The sequence below is a fragment of the Hemicordylus capensis genome, chromosome 2, assembly GCF_027244095.1.
Source record: "Hemicordylus capensis ecotype Gifberg chromosome 2, rHemCap1.1.pri, whole genome shotgun sequence".
Classification (NCBI taxonomy): domain Eukaryota; kingdom Metazoa; phylum Chordata; class Lepidosauria; order Squamata; family Cordylidae; genus Hemicordylus; species Hemicordylus capensis.
Window position 1 is genome coordinate 220,563,749 of NC_069658.1, and position 18,257 is coordinate 220,582,005.

General features: G+C 48.9%; 1 protein-coding gene across 2 annotated transcripts in view; it reads right to left on the minus strand.

The window, feature by feature from the left end:
* The window catches only part of ACSBG2 (acyl-CoA synthetase bubblegum family member 2), a 47,280-nt gene that overhangs the window by 3,406 nt on the left and 25,617 nt on the right, over positions 1–18,257 (minus strand). For both annotated transcript variants that reach the window (XM_053300833.1, XM_053300834.1), the window contains 12 exons: positions 17,674–17,741; positions 14,451–14,686; positions 14,125–14,213; positions 12,509–12,629; positions 10,795–10,875; positions 9,702–9,851; positions 7,651–7,827; positions 7,377–7,558; positions 5,949–6,182; positions 4,639–4,856; positions 2,530–2,669; positions 1,196–1,442 (listed from right to left, as the gene is read on the minus strand). In XM_053300833.1, the coding sequence (XP_053156808.1) occupies positions 1,196–1,442; positions 2,530–2,669; positions 4,639–4,856; positions 5,949–6,182; positions 7,377–7,558; positions 7,651–7,827; positions 9,702–9,851; positions 10,795–10,875; positions 12,509–12,629; positions 14,125–14,213; positions 14,451–14,686; positions 17,674–17,741 (1,943 nt within the window). The remainder of the gene's footprint in view (positions 1–1,195; positions 1,443–2,529; positions 2,670–4,638; positions 4,857–5,948; positions 6,183–7,376; positions 7,559–7,650; positions 7,828–9,701; positions 9,852–10,794; positions 10,876–12,508; positions 12,630–14,124; positions 14,214–14,450; positions 14,687–17,673; positions 17,742–18,257) is intronic.

Here is an 18,257-nt window from a genome sequence, read left to right on the forward strand (position 1 = left end):
CAACATTTCCGGGCATTTATGGACTACTCAAGGGAGCTGGGTTTTTGCATAATGTGTCTGAAGTATGATAATTTGAGCCTAGTCATTTGTGCTTTAAGTGAAAATTCTGGATTGATTTGTTCTATGATCCATTTGTTTGTTTGTTTTCCTGGCTGTCCATGGTATCCTCAAAAGTCTTCTCCAGCACCAAAGTTCAAAAGCATCAATGCTTTTTCTATCTTGCTTCTTCAAAGTCCAGCTTTCGCATCCATAGAGTGTCCCAGGAAATAACATTGTCTGAATGATTCTAATCTTTATAGGTGTAGACATTTCATGGCATCTAAATAGTCTTTCCAAGGCCTTCATTGCAACCCTACCAAGTGCTAGTCTGCAGCGTATTTCTGTGTATTCATGGCAGAAAGTGAATGGGGTTCCCCCAAATGGAGCCCTCTTTCTTCTGTGTGGCATTTGTTTCCCAAGGAGTGCCTGGTTATATAGCTCAAGTGAGTCCTGTTTGCTAGAGGAGACAACTGTCAGAACTATATTCTTTTAGGTTTCATTTCTTAGAACCTGGACATGTCAGAACTTGGACTGTGTTAAAATGTCAGGTTCTATGAAAACCTGTGTCTAGCCAATTCAGCACTGGCACCCAGAGAGCTTGCATTTGTGAGCAGCATAAAATGGACATGTTTGGGTAACCTTTAGATTTTTTGTTCTACCTTTTTCCTGGTTTTATTCGAAGTTGCCGAACTTCTCTGCAGGACTCTGAACACCACCCTCAGCTATGGGAAACTTAAGAATCTCTGTATCACTTCTCAACCAAGTTCTCGAAGCAGTTGACATAGAGAGGGGAATAAGATGGTTCCTTGTCCCTAAAGCTTTATCCAGCCAGTTCTTTGGCTTGAGAGAGAGTTCAGCAGCATGTTGCTTACACAAATGCATACCTTCCACCAAGAGGAGTAGAGTATTTTTAAGAAGTTGAGTCAACATGGAATAGCTCTGGTTGATGAGGACCAGTGTCTATCTAGTCCAGCATCCCATTTCCTACAGTGGCCCATCAGATTCCCCTGGGAAGCCCACAAGCAGGAGTGAAAGCTGAGCAATTCTGCCCCCCTCCAACTCTCCCTTCTTTGTGTCTGTTGTCCTTTGGAATGACTGCCCCTGCCCCCAGGCAGTCTTAGTCACACAGAAACAGGTGCCTCCTTAAGCATCTCACCTAGTTCCCCGCCAGCGATGGAGAAGTCCTTCTCAAGAAGGACCCACTTCTGAACCTTCTGTGCATTTGAGGTGGCTTGGTCGTTGACCAACGTGACCCCCTTCTGGATGGCTGTATACACAGCTGGGTCTTTGCCTCCTACGATATCCGAGACCTTCGTGGCTGGGCTACCCAGTTTACGGCAAAAGGCGACCACTTCCGGAGTGAGTTCGTCATCGGGAATCCCCGTTTCAAAGTCAACTTTGCACTGGAATAGAAGTAGGGTGGGCTGTTTATTATTTCATTTATTCATTCAATTTCTATACCACCCTTCCAAAAATGGCTCAGGGTGGTTTACACAGAGAAATAATAAATAAATAAGATGGATCCCTGGCCCCAAAGGGCTCACAATCCAAGGCATCTGTGTGCTTGTAAATCTCACCCCTTGGGATGTTGCTGCTGCCCATGGAGTGGACAGGGGAGGGGTGGAGAAGAGAAATATAGGAAGCTGCCTTTTACCAAGTCATACCCTTGCTCATGCAGAGCAGGGGCTCTCTGCTATGCAGTTATGGCCCCATCTGTGCTACAAAATCTTATAAGGAATCCGGGGGGGGGGGAATTCCTTTCTTACTTGAAGCAAACTGGTTTAACTCTGCTTCAAGTAAGAAAAACATTTTTCAGAGATTTCTTGTAAGATTTTCAAATGTATTTGCCTCTAAAAATATACATTTACAATCATCCTGAAACATGTTCTCTTTCTGTTGGCATTGATCCAGAAGTTGTAGAATCTGAGATGGAAGGGACCTCCTAGTCCAACTTCCTGCTCAGTACAAACAGACCTGCCAGATCTGGCCCAGAGGTGCAACTAGGCAATTTTCAGGCGATTCCCCTTCTTCCCCCACCCAGCCCTCCAACTCATTATCTCTCTGCCAGTCACGGAACAGAGAGTGTTATCACATCGAAGGAGTTTAACAGCTGGGGAACAGAGGTGGTTTTCATCTGTGCTCATTTGTTTGTTTAACTGAGGATGGCGTGTTACACCCAAACGTCTTTGTTTACCAGCTGTTTTTCTTTTTGTGCAATAAAAGGTCTTTTTGTTGAGAGCTAATAAAGCTAATGAAAAATAAAAGTTTCAATGTTCCCCCTACCATTTTTGCTATTCTTATTCCCCACCCCGACTAGAGAGACACTCAAAGGGCTCATTTTCCTGGAGAAATGAATTTTGCTAGCCTCCCTTGGCCCACAACTTCTAGAAGGTTGCTACCCAGATTACAGAGTCCTTGCGATAGTGTTCATCTTGTTCAGTAGCTCAGAAAACATGCTTTTGGAGCAGAGAGGAAGAAGCCACCCCTTACCTTCAGAGTCATGAGCATACTGAGATATTTGGCCTTGTCACCCACCAACATGACGTTGCTAAGGATGGGAACAGCCTCTTTAATAGCATCTTCAATAGGAACCGGTGGGATGTTCTCTCCGCCTGCAGTGATGATAAGCTCTGGGGAGTGGGAGAAGAGTGCATGGTAAGTGCCCGTTGTGATCTCACCACGCCTCCCCCCCGAATTTGGAGGAGCCTGTGGAAGAACTCTTGCTGACCCCCAAGATGACCCCTTTGGAAACCAGACCCCATGGAACACTACAGCTAGCAGCAAAGGACAATGAAGATCATTCTTATTGTCAAGTTAGTCTCAGGCAGGAGAATATATTTTGTATTACATTTTTGGTTTTGTGCACCGCCTTGAGATTTTATCTACATGAAACCGCTGGGAGAGATCATCAGGGGATTTGGAGCTGGGTGTTACCAGTATGCTGATGACACCCAGATCTACTTCTCCATGTCAACTTCTTCAGGAGTTGGCATATCCTCCCTAAATGCCTGCCTGGAAGCAGTAATGGGCTGGATGAGGGAGAATAAACTGAAGCTGAATCCAGATAAGACGGAGGTACTTATTGTGCGGGGTCAGAACTCTAGAGACGATTTTGATCTGCCTGTTCTAGACGGGGTCACACTTCCCCAAAAGGAACAGGTTCGCAGTCTGGGAGTACTTCTGGATCAACGTCTCTCCTTGGTTTCTCAGGCTGAGGCGGTGGCCAGGAGTGCCTTCTATCAGCTTTGGCTGATACGCCAGCTGCGCCCGTTTCTCGAGATCAGTGACCTCAAAACAGTGGTACATTTGTTGGTAACCTCCAGACTGGACTTCTGTAATGCGCTCTACGTGGGGCTTCCTTTGTACGTAGTCCGGAAACTTCAGTTGGTCCAGAATGCGGCAGCCAGGTTGGTCTCTGGGTCATCTCGGAGAGACCACATTACTCCTTTGTTGATGGAGTTACACTGGCTGCCAGTAGGTTTCCGGGCAAAATACAAAGTGCTAGTTATTACTTATAAAGCCCTAAACGGCTTAGGCCCCGGGTATCTAAGAGAGCGTCTTCTTCGCTATGAGCCCCACCGGCCACTGAGGTCACTTGAGGAGGTCCGTCTCCAGTTTCCACCAACTCGTTTGGTGGCTACACAGAGACGGGCCTTTTCAGCTGCTGCCCCGAGATTGTGGAATGCACTCCCTGCTGAGATACGATCCTCCCCATCTCTTGCAATTTTCAGAAAACACCTGAAAACACATCTCTTCAGCCAGGCTTTCTCAGCTTTTTAAAAATTTGTTTTTAAATTGTTTGATTGTTTAATTGTAGTTTTATGATGTTTTTAATTGTTAATTATTGTTATGTTTTATAATTTTTATTTTAATTAACTGATTTTAAGGTGTTTTAATGTAAACCGCCCTGAGCCTTTTGGAAGGGCGGTATAAAAGTTTTAATAATAATAATAATAATAATAATAATAATAATAATTAGGCGGTATATAAATCCATTCAATCAATCAATGTCTAGATCCAGCTCTTTGCAGTATCGAAGGCTGCTGCACATCAGCTCTGGGGGCCAGGAGAAAGAGCCCTACCTCCATCATGGGCTAGCACCAAGCAGGGGTTCCCAACCTTGGGACCCCAGATGGTTCTGGACGGCGGCAATTCGCTTCACCCGCAGCCACAACGGCCAAAAGCTTCTGGGGATGATGGAGTTGCAACCCAACATTTGGAGAGCTGTAGAGGGCATGTCAACTCTGCCTTAGGGACTGCACTGGAGTTAGGATTTTTCACTTCTCCGTGAGGACAGGAGAGTGAACATCAGACACAGGAAGCTGCCTTATACCCAGTCAGGCCGTTGGTCCAGCTAGCTCAGTATTGACTATGCCGACTGGCAGTCCAGGCAGGCATCTCCCAGCCCTATTGGGAGATGCTGCCAGGGACTGACCCTGAGACCTTCTGCATACAAGCAGATGCTCTGCCACTGAGCTATGGCCCCATCCCCAAAAGGCATCTCCCGTCCAAATGCAAACCAAGGCAGACCCTGCTTAGCAACAAGGACCATTCATGCTCGCTACTACAAGACCAGCTCTCTTCCTGGTGGCGGGTTACCTTTGATCCTCCCCGTGATATAGAGAAAGCCGTCTGCGTCGTGCTTCCCGAGGTCACCCGAGTGGAGCCAGCCCTCGTCATCAATCGCCTCTTTCGTTTTGTCTTCCATGTTCAGATAACCCATAAAGATGTGCCGCCCTCCAAAGCAGATTTCACCGATGTTGTCACTGTCTGGCTTGAGAACCATGGTCTTGCAGCCTGTGATCTCTTTCCCACAACTGGGAGAGAAAGGAAGGGAGGAAGCAAGCAAGCCATGAGCATCCAGGTCTGCTGATGGGGACCCAAAAGGAAGCAAGAACCATGTTGGAGAACTTGGCTGCATCCTGTTCGAGTCAGAGCTGACTCGAGGCTCGAGTCAGAGCTGGCTCCATGAGGGTTCCAGGTGCCAGTCCTTACTCCAGGAGAACCAAAGTTTACAGAAAACAGCCTCTGAGCATGTCTGGGGTGCCTTCAAATCACTTGCACGAGGACAAGCTGAAGCAAACATCTGGGAAGAGGACTTCTGGATTGGAGGATGACTGTGAGATTGACTCGAACACCAGCACCTTTTCATGAAGGAGTCTCAGCACTGCCAAGAGCATCCAGAATTCTGTACCCAGGCAACCTCAGTGTTGTGATAGGAAATAGAACCTGGATGCTGGCTGGTTGTGGGTTTTTTTTTTCCAAAATGCATCCAGGTTGCAAAATTTTGCAAACACAAAAAACTGCTCATCTCTTGTACAACCAGCTCTGAAGAGCTGAATCTTCCAATTGTCACCTATCTGCATAAGTATTAATATGGGGAGGGGCAGGATACTCCCATCATGCCCTTCTCCAGGTCTGGAAATAAAGGCTAAATAAGTTTACTCTTGGCTGAGTAATCTTAAGATCAGACAACTCCTACAAGTACTGTATTGATGTGTTAGATGTGCATGCATTTTCAGAACTTTAGTATTGCACTCTATCTGCATGGTGCTTCTATCTCAGAAGAGGCATTCTCTCCTATGAGGGAGAAGAGGGAACACCTTCAGAGAGCAATTGCCATCCATCTAATAATTTTTTTAAGCGAGCCTGCTGTCCAATTAAGAAGGTGCCCCACCCTGTTCTTAATAGCATCTTGAGTCAAGAGCCAATGTTTCGACTGTATTTGGAGTCCCAAGCTCTCCGTTGCCTAGCCCGGAAGGCCAGAAGCTTGTTTCAGAACCAGCAGTCCCGATGTAGAGCTTTTTACACACACACACACACACACACACACACACACACACACACACACACACACACCAAGTGTCAAGACAGTCGCGGCTCGCCCACCTCCCCTCCCCTCCCCCTACCTCGTAATTCTGTACGTCCCGGAGAGCGAGACCGTGTGGGGCCCTGTGCTCTCGCTCATGCCGTAGAGCTCGTAAACAGTTATGTCGAGGCTCAGGAAGTACTCCAAGGTCTCCTTGGTGATGGGGGCAGCCCCTGTGTAGCATTTGGTGCAGCGGTCCAAGCCTAGGGCCTTCCGAACTTTCTTGTAGACCAGCGACTTGGCCAGGCGGTAGTTGATGGGGTTCTCTGTAGACCTGCAGAGACGGGAGACTGGTTGGGAGGCAGGCAGAGATGGCCCTTCCGTGAGGCCCAGGGAGGCGGGCTGCCTCAAGTGGCAGGTTTTGGGGGGCCCAGCAGGGGGAAAGATGTCCCTGGCTACTTCACTTGCCTCTGCAGAAAGCAACCTAGCTGGACGCAGAAGGGCCTTTGCTCAATGAGTGCGACATTTCGTATGCAGAACATCTGATTCAATCCAAATTAGATCTCCACTTCAAGGTTGGGAGAGACTAAGAAACTGGTCGTGGCTCTCGGGGACGTTACTAGTGATGCCACTGTCTGTCTCAATCAGTGGTTCCCAACCAGGGTTCTTCCTGATGTTGCTGAACTACAACTCCTAGCATCCTCAGCCAGAATTTATTGTGGCTGAGGATGCTGGGAGTTGTAGTTCAGCAATGTCTGGAGGAACCCTGATTGGGAACCCCTGATCTAGACTGATGGCTCGGAGCTGCTGCAGCTTCCTGGGCTCCCCCCCACAACACCCCCATTGCTGCCCAGAATGCCATCTTGCAGTGCACTCACCACCTCCCTTGACCTCCCTCTCTGCTGTGCCCTGCCCTCTGCCTGTTTAGTGGTCCCCCGCCCCCCAAGAAAGAGGCAGCAGCAAAGACCCAAGTTCCTGTCTTCGGCATGTAGAATCAAGAAGTTGCCTCAAAGCAAGGGAACTATCATTTTCTACTCTGTGGCATTATTCTTCAAGCAGGTCCTGGACTGATTTTTATTTTTTTTAATGCCTTGATGCAGAGAAATTTCTACACTTGCATATCTCGGGAGTTTCCAAGTGTGAAGACACTGCCACTTTGCAGAGGCTGGCATCTATTTTGGAAGCAGAGAGGCACCTTTCAAAATGGCCATTCTCTTTGTTGTAAACAGGGGCAGGGCAATTGGCCCTATTTAACCACAGCACGGTATCCATTCAGCGGCTGTACCCTTGTTTGTTTTTTAGATTGTGAGCTTCCAGGGACAGGGAGCCATATTATTTTCCTATGCAAGCCACTTTGAGACCCTTTTTGGGTTGAAAAAAAAAGTAATATACAAAACAGCAGCAGCTCTCTGCAAGCACTGAAACTAACTGATAGGCACTAGATCACTCTGTTTCAGTGTTTTGGGACCCCAAGATTATTCCTAGTGTCCGAGTACAGGCTTCTGTATTCCTCACCAATTTTGCTTACCCTTTCATCCGCTTAAGGTTGGTCTCCAACCCAACCATCTTGGCCCACAATGCGATTTTCTTCTTCAGTGCTGAGGACTTGGCCCCGACAGACATCATCTTCTCTTGCATCTTCTCCCAGACGCGAGGGACTCCCATGAACGCCGTGGGCCTCACTTCCTTTAGCGTTTCCACCAGAGTTCCCTGGAAGGCAGAGAAGGGAGTTGCTGTTTCTTGGGCTGTGCTGCTATTCCCTCCCTGCACACCCCCGTCATGAAGATAGGCAAGCACCTTACCTTCAGAGCGTCTGGCTGAGCAAAGGATGTCTGGGCTCCAAATGAGAGGGGTAACCAGATGTCAATCATCTGGGCTGCAATGTGGCTGAGTGGAAGGTAGCTGACCACCAGCTCCTGGCGCTCAGGAGGCTCGGATAGACCCACGTAGTGCCCTGCTGCCTTGGCTGTCCAGGTGATCTGGAATGCAAACAGACACACTTTGTGGGTGCTGCTACGCAGGAAGAGAGATCACCCATGTTCTGTTAACAGGCTGCAGGAGAGAGGCCGGACACTAGACTTGCCTAACAAAGGACTGCAATCTATAGATTCACTGCAGTGGTCTATGGCATGCAAGATTGCAGGTTCCTGTGAGGAACGTAAACTGAAGCTTGCTACAAGGAGATGGCGGCAAGGGTCCCAGGAAGATGATGCCTTCGGTTCCATGACAGAGATTGGACTCATTCAAGGCTAGATTACTGCAACTCTCTGCGTGGGTCTGCCCTTGAAGACTGCCTGGAAGGTTCAGTGGGTGCCAAATGCAGCATCAAGACTGCCAGCGTCATAAGCCAGAGTTGGAAGTGACCTTGCCAGTCTGCTCAGGGTCGGAATCGGCTACGGCAGCCCTGACAGGTGGCTGTCCAGCCACCGAAAGCTTCTAAAGGAGAGCCCACCACTGCAGGTGGCAGGTGGTTCCTCTGTCCAAGAGCTTTTAAGTTTCGGAAATTCCTCTTAATGGCTAGTTAGCCTGGATCGGCTTCCTTGTCTTTGCAGCCACTAGTCCTCAGGAGCAAGAGAGGAAAACACCCACTCCTAGAAGAAAAGCTTTGAGATGTTTGAGGACCCTTATCATCCCCGTTGGTGTTTTCTCCAGGCCCCACATGCCCAGCTCTAACTGTTCCTCATAGAACTCAGTCCCCAGAACTTGCTCCATCTTGGTCGCTCTCCTCTGCACCTGTCAACAGGTGGTCATGTTGGTCAACATTCTCAAACCGTTTTATGTTGATATAGACCTGCTTTGCTTGGTTTTCTCCTGACCCACCCAAGTGAGCTGTGTGTTTTCTGGGCTGCTTATTCCTCCACCACCGAAAAAAGCTTTAGAAGCCACTGGTCTTTAAGCTATGTTCAGGAACCTCCTCCACATGCGGAAGAACCTGCCAGGTTCCCTCCGCAGGGGGGCCCCACCAAACCTTGCAGAACTCATTACTACCTCCAGTGAACCAACCATGTGAGGAGAGCTGGCCTTGTGGTAGCAAGCAGGGTTACCCTGCTTTGCATTTGAATGGGAGACTGTGAGCACTAAGTTAGGGGTTGGGGCTGCTCTGAGGAGAGCATCAGCATGCAGAAGGTTCCAAGCTCCCTCCCTGGCATCTCCAGATAGGGCTCAGAGAGACGGCCTGTAACCTTGGAGAAGCCACTGCCGGTCTGGGGAGACAACAGTGAGCTTGAAGGACCAATGTCTGACTCAGCCGAAGGCAACTTCCTGTATCCTGTGTGCCCTGGATGTATCCAAGCACTCTAAAGGTTGCATTACAGGGGATAACTGCCAGCGTGGTGTGGTGGCTAGAGTGCTGGACTAGGACTGGGGAGACCTGAGTTCAAATCCCCATTCAGCCATGAGACTTGCTGGGTGACTCTGGGCCAGTCACTCCTCTCTCAGCCTAACCTACTTCACAGGGTTGTTGTGAGGAGAAACCTAAGTATGTAGTACACCGCTCTGGGCTCCTTGGAGGAAGAGCGGGATATAAATGTAAAAATAAAATCAATAACTGGCAGAGACCAGACACTTACTCTGAATGGAAGCTTATCTCCCACTACAAGGGGATAAGGCTTTGTGCTTCTTTCCTCACCCCACCCCTAGAACCCAGCAGGATCCTCCCTGCCTCCTGAGCTGAATCCTTGAAGTCGGTTTGGAAACGAGAAGTTCAGACCACGGCTGCATTCCTGCCTCTGTAGCCTGCTGGAGTGTCCATCACGAGCCCAGTTCCACCTGCCTTGCAGAGCCAGTGGCAAGTTCCTGGGCAGTGCTCCCTGCCGAGGAGGGCCCCCAGGCCTTGGAATGAGGCACTACTTACGTTGTCGTGACTCAGCATGACTCCCTTGGGCTGCCCGGTTGTGCCCGAGGTGTAGATCAGAGTGCAGCACTGGTTTGGCTTCTGGGCGCCGATGATCTTGTCTAGTTGTTCATCGGGGATGCTGCTGCCGAGGGCCATGAAGTCATTCCACTGCGTGAAAAGGGGCCCCACAGAACAGAGTCAATGGGAGCTCCACTGGACATCAAGTGCCTCTGAGCTCACTGGGGGGTGTAGCTTAGTAATTCATGACAGACCAGGACTGGATGAGGGGATCCTGGGCCACTCTTCACTGAGCAGGAAGGTAGAAGATACTATTACTATGAATCTTTATATATCGCTTTTGAACAAGAGTGCTCAAAACAATTTACAGAAAGCTAAATGTAGTTCCCCATCCCCAAAAGGCTCAGTCTAATATGCAGATGCTGTTATCCCACATTCCACCCCAAGGAGCTCAGAGGAGTATATTTATAGAGTGTGGGATAGCATATTGAGCAGGGCGAGAGCAACTGAACCTATCCACCCCCAGCACAGCATCCTCCAGTGGCTGTTGCTGGTATCTGCCTTATGTTTCTTTTTAGAGATTGTGAGCCCTTTGGGACAGGCAACCATCTTATTTATGTATTTATTTTTCTATGTAAACTGCTTTGAGAGTTTTGGTTGAAGAGTGGTGTGTGTGTGTGTATTTGTAGAAGTAGTAATAAAAGAAAATATAAAAAAGGATACCAGCAGCCACCACTGGAGGGATGCTGTGCTGGGGCTGGATAGGACCAATTGCTCTCCTCCTGCTAAATACAAGGGGACCACCACTTTAAAAAAGGTGCCTACATTTTATGTTGGGGTACACATGTATACTACTCTGAGCGCCTTGGGGGATAAGTGTGGGATAAAAGCATCACATACAAAGTAAGAAGCAAACTGCAGCTCCCTGAAGATCTCAGATTTCTAGCCCTCATGGGTGGTGGCAGAAGGGATCAGGGAATGGGGTGGGGGTAGGGGAACAAGCTTGTTTAGAAGAATGATTTTGCTCATTCAGGAAATGCAGAGGCAATAGCTGAGGGACCAGGGGAGAAGAGGAAGGGAAAATGTTACTCACACTGTAGAGATTTGGCATTTCCTCTTTGATTTCTTCAGCATACTGGATGATGGCTTTTACAGCAGGAAGTTTGTTCTTCACCTGAAACAGATAATGTTTTGGGGTGGGGAGGCAGGGGAGAGGCTGATCACAGGTCACTTTGGCTGCCTTTTACTTTTCCAGCTCTAAAAATCTCTTGAGATAACAGCAACCAGAAGTGCAAAATTCGATATCTGTGGCTGCATCAGTTTGAAGAGAGGCATAGTACTGACAGTTTTACATTCAATTCCTTTCCTAATAATTCCCCAACTTTGGGAGGGTTTGCCATCAACATTTTCAGCTGAACTACCACCTATTTACTTCCTTTTAGGTGTTGCACAAAGCTGTAGCTTCCTGAAATCTTAAGTTTCTAGTCCTTATGGGTGATCGGAAAATTCTCTTTGCCTGCAGAAGTATCCTCAGGTCTATGTGCCAAGATAGTCTGGTGTGATTAGCATTTTAATGAAAACCAGAAGTGGTTTTAGAGGTTTTTCATGTCCCACAGAGTGTGCGCACACACATCCCACAGAGTGTTAAATTTGGGGAAAAACCTGCCACACTTGTTTGGTTGGAACCAGAAGTGACATGAGTGCATCCCAGAAGAAGTGCCCTTTTCAAAGCATTTGCCATTCTGGGAAAGCATGGTGTAGTAGTCAGAGGGTCAACTAGGACCGGAGAGACCCAGATTCAGATCTCTGCTCAACCACGAAACTCATTGGGTGACTCTGGGCTGATCACTTAACTCAGCCCAACCTCACAGGGTTGTTGTAAGGATAAACAGAACCATATACATTGCTCTGGGCTCCTTGGAGGAAGAGCAGAATATAAATGTAGATTTTTTTTTTAAAGTCACATGTGTACGTGGTGCCTTAGTTATACAGGCAAAAGAGAGGTCCCTGCTCCCACAGAGCTTACAATAGAAGTAGATTATGGGGAAAGAGGCAAGTGACATTACAGAGACCTTGGGGATCATCTAGCCCAACCCCGTATTCAGGGCAGGGATCTGTTAAAGCATGCTGGAGAGATGGCCATCCAGCCTGTTAAGAAACCCCTAGCAAAGGAGAGCTCACCACTGCATGAGTCAAGACTGTCTGAGTGGTCAGCAGCTCTTACTGTCAGGAATTTTCTCCCAATATCTGCCCCAAGTCCAATCTCTTGTCCTTTCAGCCCTTTGGACCCCATCCTGCCCTCAGGAGCAAAGAAAAAAGCCGGTTCCTCCTATTGGGCAGGAATTCAGCTGTTTGAAGATGGCGATCACATCTCCCCTTGATCTTCTCTGCTGGGAGCTAAACATCCACAGCTCCTCAAAGGATCTGGTTTCCAGACACTTCACCATCTTGGCTGCCTGCCAGTGAACCCATTCCAGTTTATCAGTGTCTTTCTTAAAATGCAGGGCCCAGAATTGGACCCAGTATTCCAGCTGAGGAATCCTGACCAGCACAGAACAGAGTGGAACAATTACTTCTCATGATCTGGACACCATGCCTCTGTTAATGCAGCCTAAGATTGGATTGGCCCTTTTGGCAGCTGTGCCACACTGCTGGCTCGTATTCAGCTTGTGGTCCACCAAGACACTTCTCTACCCCCAAATCTGCCCTGCTCTTAGGAGAAGGAGAACAAGAGACTGCCCCAAGATGGTATCAGTGAGGCCCTACCAGTCATCACAGCCTGCCTTATACCCATAGAAGTTTCTCACCTCCAGGATTTTCTGGAGCTGCTTGTTGTTCTCTACCACTATGATGTTGGCCCCACAGTTGTCTGCAATGTAGTGGCAGGCATCTGGAGAGTTGGTGGTGTAGATCCCAACAGCAAAACCTCTGCAAGGAAGAAGCAGCAGTGACGTTATCCTGAGCAGAAGTTCTCATCTGGTACAGAATGCGGCAGCCAGATGGGTCCTGGGGCAACCCGAAGGGACCATAACACACCAATTTTAAAATAACTGCACTGGCTGCCGATATGTTTCCGAGCAAAATACAAAGTGCTGTTTTTTACTGATAAAGGCTTTAATGGCTTGAGTCCAGGGTACTTGGGAGAAAGCCTCCTTTGTCATGAAACCTGCCGACTATTAAGATCACCTGGGGAGGTCCGATTACAGTTGCCACATTTGAGCAAAGAGACACCTTTCAAAGTGGTAATTCTCTTATATTTAGCAGGGGGAGAGCAACTGGCCCTATCCAGCCCCAGCACAGCATCCCTCCAGTGGCCATTGCTGGTATGTGCCTTATGTTTTTTAGATTGCGAGTCCTTTGGGGACAGGGGACCATTTTATTTGTGTATTTTTCTTTGTAAACCGCTTTGTGAACTTTGGTTGAAGAATGGTATATAAATATTCCAAGTAGTATATATGGTATATAAATGGTAATATAAGTAGTATATAAATATTGAATCCTGCCCGAACGGCCACTGGGAATCTTCAACACTGCTGTAATCCCATGAAACACATTGCCAGGATGTTTAGGACTGACAAGAGTACTTTCCCACCCAGCACATAATCAATCTGGGGAATTCTCTGCCATGGGATGTGGTGATGGTCACCAGCTTGGATGGCTTTAAGAGGGCCTTAGACAAATTCCTGGAGAACAGGTCTATCGCTAGTCTGGTGGCTATAGGTCACCTCCAGGCCCAGAGGCAAGATGCCTCTGCATACCAGTTGCAGGGGAGCAACAGCAGGAGAGCGGTCAGGCCCTCCCCTCTTGCCTGTGGGCTTCCCAGAGGCATCTCTGGTGAGTCATTGTGGGAAACAGGAAGTTGGACTAGATGGGCCCTGGGCCTGATCCAGCAGGGCTCTTATGTCCTAATCTCTGTGCCTGGAGTACAGTTGAGTTCTCCTGCCCATCACACAGAGAGGCAACAGTATTACCTGCTCTTAGAACAGTAACTCAGGCAGAGAAACAGAAGGGTCCCTCCCTCCTCATAGGGTAGGTCGTTTTAATTCTCACATGCCTTCTACAAGGAGGGCTTTTTAGTTCGAGTCCAGCTCCAGTTGAAGCCAGCCTCTCTGCCAACAGGGGAATAGCCATTGTGTAGAGATGAAAGGCCCAATGCCCCCAGCTCTGCACATGGGGATGGTGAGGGAGGCAGAGGCAGCAGCAAATCCCCTCCTACACTTATGAACATTTGCAGTGTGGTCAGTCGAGGGAAGGAGTCAGCAAGCCGTTAAAGAAAGGATCCCTGCAGAATATGCTATTGGAGATTTCAAGCTTCGGGCACACACATTAGTTTAGGGAGGACATCAGGGTCCCTGATTGGAGTTCTTTCTACTTGACTGGTGCTTCCTTCAACTTTCCCCAGAATGCCAGAGAAGCTGCTTACCCAGCCAGAATTGCCCCGATGTCAGCCAGGAACCACTCCACCGAGTTGAATCCCAGAATGCAGACTCCACGGAAACGCTCCAGCCCCAGCTGTGAACACAGATGACAGGTAAGCAAGCCTTCGCCTTCCTCCAAACTAGTCCCAGCTGGTCCCTCCGCAGCTTGGCGGGCTGATGTCGGACTACAACACCCATCACCCACAGCTGCTGTGGATAATGGGAGTTGTAGTCCAACATCTGGGGACCAAAGGATGAGAACCCCTGGGAGTGGGTGCCCCATGACCAAGCCAGGGCCCTCCCCTCCCCTGCAGGGGTCACACACACACACCTTTATGAAGCCTTTGGCTGCTGTCCGACACAGGTCATAGTATTCCTTGTAAGTTATCTTGGTCCAGTTGCCTTGTTGCTTGGTTGCCAGTGCAGCAAAATCACCATATTTCTTGACAGACTCTTCGAAGAGCTCGTGAACCGTCATGGGGCTCTCGGCACCAATGCCACTCTCCTCTATCCTCAGCTTGACTTCCCCATCTCGCTTGGTGGTCCACAGCCCCGAGGTAGTAGGTGCTGGAGGTTCGTGGAAGAAAGAGACACTTAGTAAGACGTTTGGGACCAGACTCGGAGCTACTGCAGGCTCGGGCACACAGAACGCACAGGGGGAGACAAGAGCTGGCCTTGTGGCAACGGGCATGAATGGCCCCCTTTGCTAAGCAGGGTCTGCCTTGGTTTGCATTTGGATGGGAGATGACGCGTGAGCACTGCAAGGGATTCCCCTTTGGGGATGGGGCCGTAGCTTGGTGGAAGAGCATGGGCTGAGATGGCAGGAAGTTCTAGGGCCACTCCTTGGCAGCATCTCCAGGGAGGGCCAGGAGCAGTACTGGCCCCAGTTAAAAATGAGGGGGCACAGAAGGGGCAGAGTGCATTTAGGGGTGGCGAGCTGCGAGCTGTGAAACAGAAATGAGGCAGATGGGTGGCAAGCTACTTGTCAGAATGCAGCAGCCAGGTTGGTCTCTGGGTCATCTTGGAGAGACCACATTACTCCTTTACTGATGGAGCTACATCAGTGCTCCACTCGCACCTCAAACATCTGCATCTAAGGCAGACTGTGCCTGGGGCTAATCTGAAGCAATTCCCAACAGGTGAGGATTGAGAGTTCCCCTAGTTGGATCTTTCCCAACCCCACTTAAGTGATCCAGAGAACTTTAAGACCAGTAAGCGGAGGTACTTTTTCACACAACACATAATCAACTTGTGGAATTCTCTGCCACAAGATGTGGTAACAGCTAACAACCTGGATAGCTTTAAGAGGGGTTTGGATAACTTCATGGAGGAAAGGTCTATCAATGGCTACTAGTCAGAGGGCTATAGGCCACTTCCAGCCTCAGAGGCAGGATGCCTCTGAGTACCAACTGCAGGGGAGTAACAGCAGGAGAGAGGGCATGCCCTCAACTCCTGCCTGTGGGCTTCCAGCAGCATCTGGTGGGCCACTGTGCGAAACAGGATGCTGGGCTAGATGGGCCTCCAGGGGCCTGATCCAGCAGGGCTGTTCCTATGTTCTTATGAGTAGAGGAAGCGGCCTTCTACTGAGTCAGATCCTTGGTTTATCAAGCTCAGTGTTCCTCTCACTGACAGGCAGCAGCTCTCCATGTTTTCAGACAGGAGGCTTTGCCAGCCCTACCTGGAAGTATCAAAAGATTGAACTGTATTACCAAGGTAGCCAGTTTGGAGGTTTCCAGGAGCACCTGGTTTGGAGTTACAGCCCCATAGTTTCCATTTTTGCCTTTCAGAACTCGGAATGGTGATCATGGGCTCACCATTCGAATGACACAAGCTACGTCATGGGGTATGTCACTTGGCATGTAGCCTGGGAAAGGTGACTATAGGTCAAATTTGGGAGGGAGGACAATCCCTCTGCTCACCTCCCTGGTTGCAACTCAGGTGAGGAAGCCCTAATAGACACACGTTAGTTAAGTGCTATCCTCCTCAAGACCTAGCCAAATGCTCTCCCCATATGCTGGCACATCGGATCCGTTCAAGCTTATCACCTCCGCAGGAAGGAGTAAGATGGGAGGGAGCAGTCTCTCCTCCTCCTCCTCCTCCAAGAGTGTTCATGGCTGGCTTGGGAAGCAAGCTTGTTAAAACATTCCAAGGCACTCCCAAGGTTCTTCCTAAACACACAAGATAAGCTCTGATGTGCCCATTTCATTCCGCCCCACACAGTTTTCTCAAACCAATTCACCTTGTCATGCTGAGAGAGCACACCCAGATTAGGAAAAAGATGTATTCTTTTGCCTATCACCATTGTCACCCTTTGCAGCAGAAAAGGTGTGGTCAGCATTCCCCCTCAGGGTAAGACACTATCTATTTCTAGCCAAGACCCAATCAAGCAATGCATCTCTTTCCTGGATTCACCCATTGCGAGTTTGTGCATTTGGGCATTAGTGACACCACCTTGCTTTGCCTGACTCTTTCCCGTCCTGCTTGTTGCCTCCAGATCAGCTCTTGTGCCAGGCCTGATCTGTGCAGCATGCTTGGCTCCCGAGACCAGACTCGGATTTTTCCTGGCTCCTGGCCCTTGTTTGGCACCTGGGTCCCCATACCTGCCTTTTACTCTCTTGCCTGTCCTGGAGGAAAGAGATCCCTCAACATCGGTTGAGCTACAAGGTTCCACACACCCCACCGGATGGACTTTGGTGTCAGTAAACACTGCTCTAAAGCCTCTGGCTCCCCTTTCTTGCTCTCTTTAAAACCCAAAGCTGCTCTCCAAGACCATTTCTCTGGTCTGCCTTGAGTGGACTTAATTCGGATCTCAAGCCAAAGCACCTCTTCGTGAGCTTCAACCTGGTCTTATTGATTTGTTCGTCTTGTTAATTTGATTAGTTAAATATTGTGTTGCTTATTAATCAATGTTTTCTCTCTTGTACCCCTAAACCCTAAAATAAACCAGATTCTATTTATGAACTTCAGACCATCAGTTCTTTCCAAGACTGAAGCTTTGCACAAATTTATTCTGAAATAGGCTGCTCTATTTAAACTTGTTAACAATCCACACAAGCCCAAAAGTAGTCAGGGGTGTTTTCCAATTCCCCAGGAGCAGTACCATTAACAACTGGGACCTTCTGTGGGGCTACTAAAGGTTTTGGCCGACTAGTCAACGGCAGACTCCTTTGCAAGCCTGCGATAAGAACACAACACAAGAACAGCCCTGCTGGATCAAACCCAAGGCCCATCCAGTTCAGCATCCTGTTTCGGTGGCCCACCAGAGGCTTCTGAGAAGCCCACAGGCCCTCATCATTCACATGCCCTCTCCCCTACTGTTGTGCCCCTGCAACTGGTATTCAGAGACATCTTGCCTCCAAGGCTGGAGGTGGCCAATAGCCACCAGACTAGTAGCCTGTCCTCCGCAAATTTGTCTAAACCCCTTTTAATCTGCTCTAGAAAGTCCTATGAAATGGAGAACAGGCATGGAATCCCCCCACGTCTCCCAAGCAGGTACAGAGCCAGCTGCCACATATTCACAGATTAAACGAACAATTAAAAAGGTGGATACTTGCCTTTGGAACGGAACATCTCTGCAGGCTCTTCACTTTCTTCTGCTGTCTCAGTGTGCTGGTTTTCGACACTGCAAAGAGACCAACACGTCAGATGTCCGATTGTTGCCCTGCTCTGTGACCCAGCCCAGCTTTAATGCTTCTTTCCTCAGCCCCCACCATCATTTCCAGAGAACATGCCTTTGCTCTTGGAGAAAGAGAGTACTTTACACCATGATTTGCATGGAGGAAAAGAGGCCGCTTGTTCTAGCCACCGGCTGTGTACATGCTCCACAATGCCTACCTCGCTACCTGTTTCTAAGACTGAAGTGCTGCCAGCTATCCAAAGGAGCCAGTGAGTTGCCTTGAATTGTGTGTGGGGGCAGAGAGGAGTAGGACTGCCCTGACATTCTGCACTCTGGACTCACAGCTGGTTCCCTGCATGACCCGAGGCCAGAGAGTCCTATAATGAGACATTTTGATCTGGGGTCCAATCAATAGGCAACTCCCCACTTCAGTTATGGTTCATCAGACACTTTGACCTGGCTTACACACACTGCAAGCAGAATGGGCATCATGCAGCTCACAGCTCTTTAAGTGAGCACACC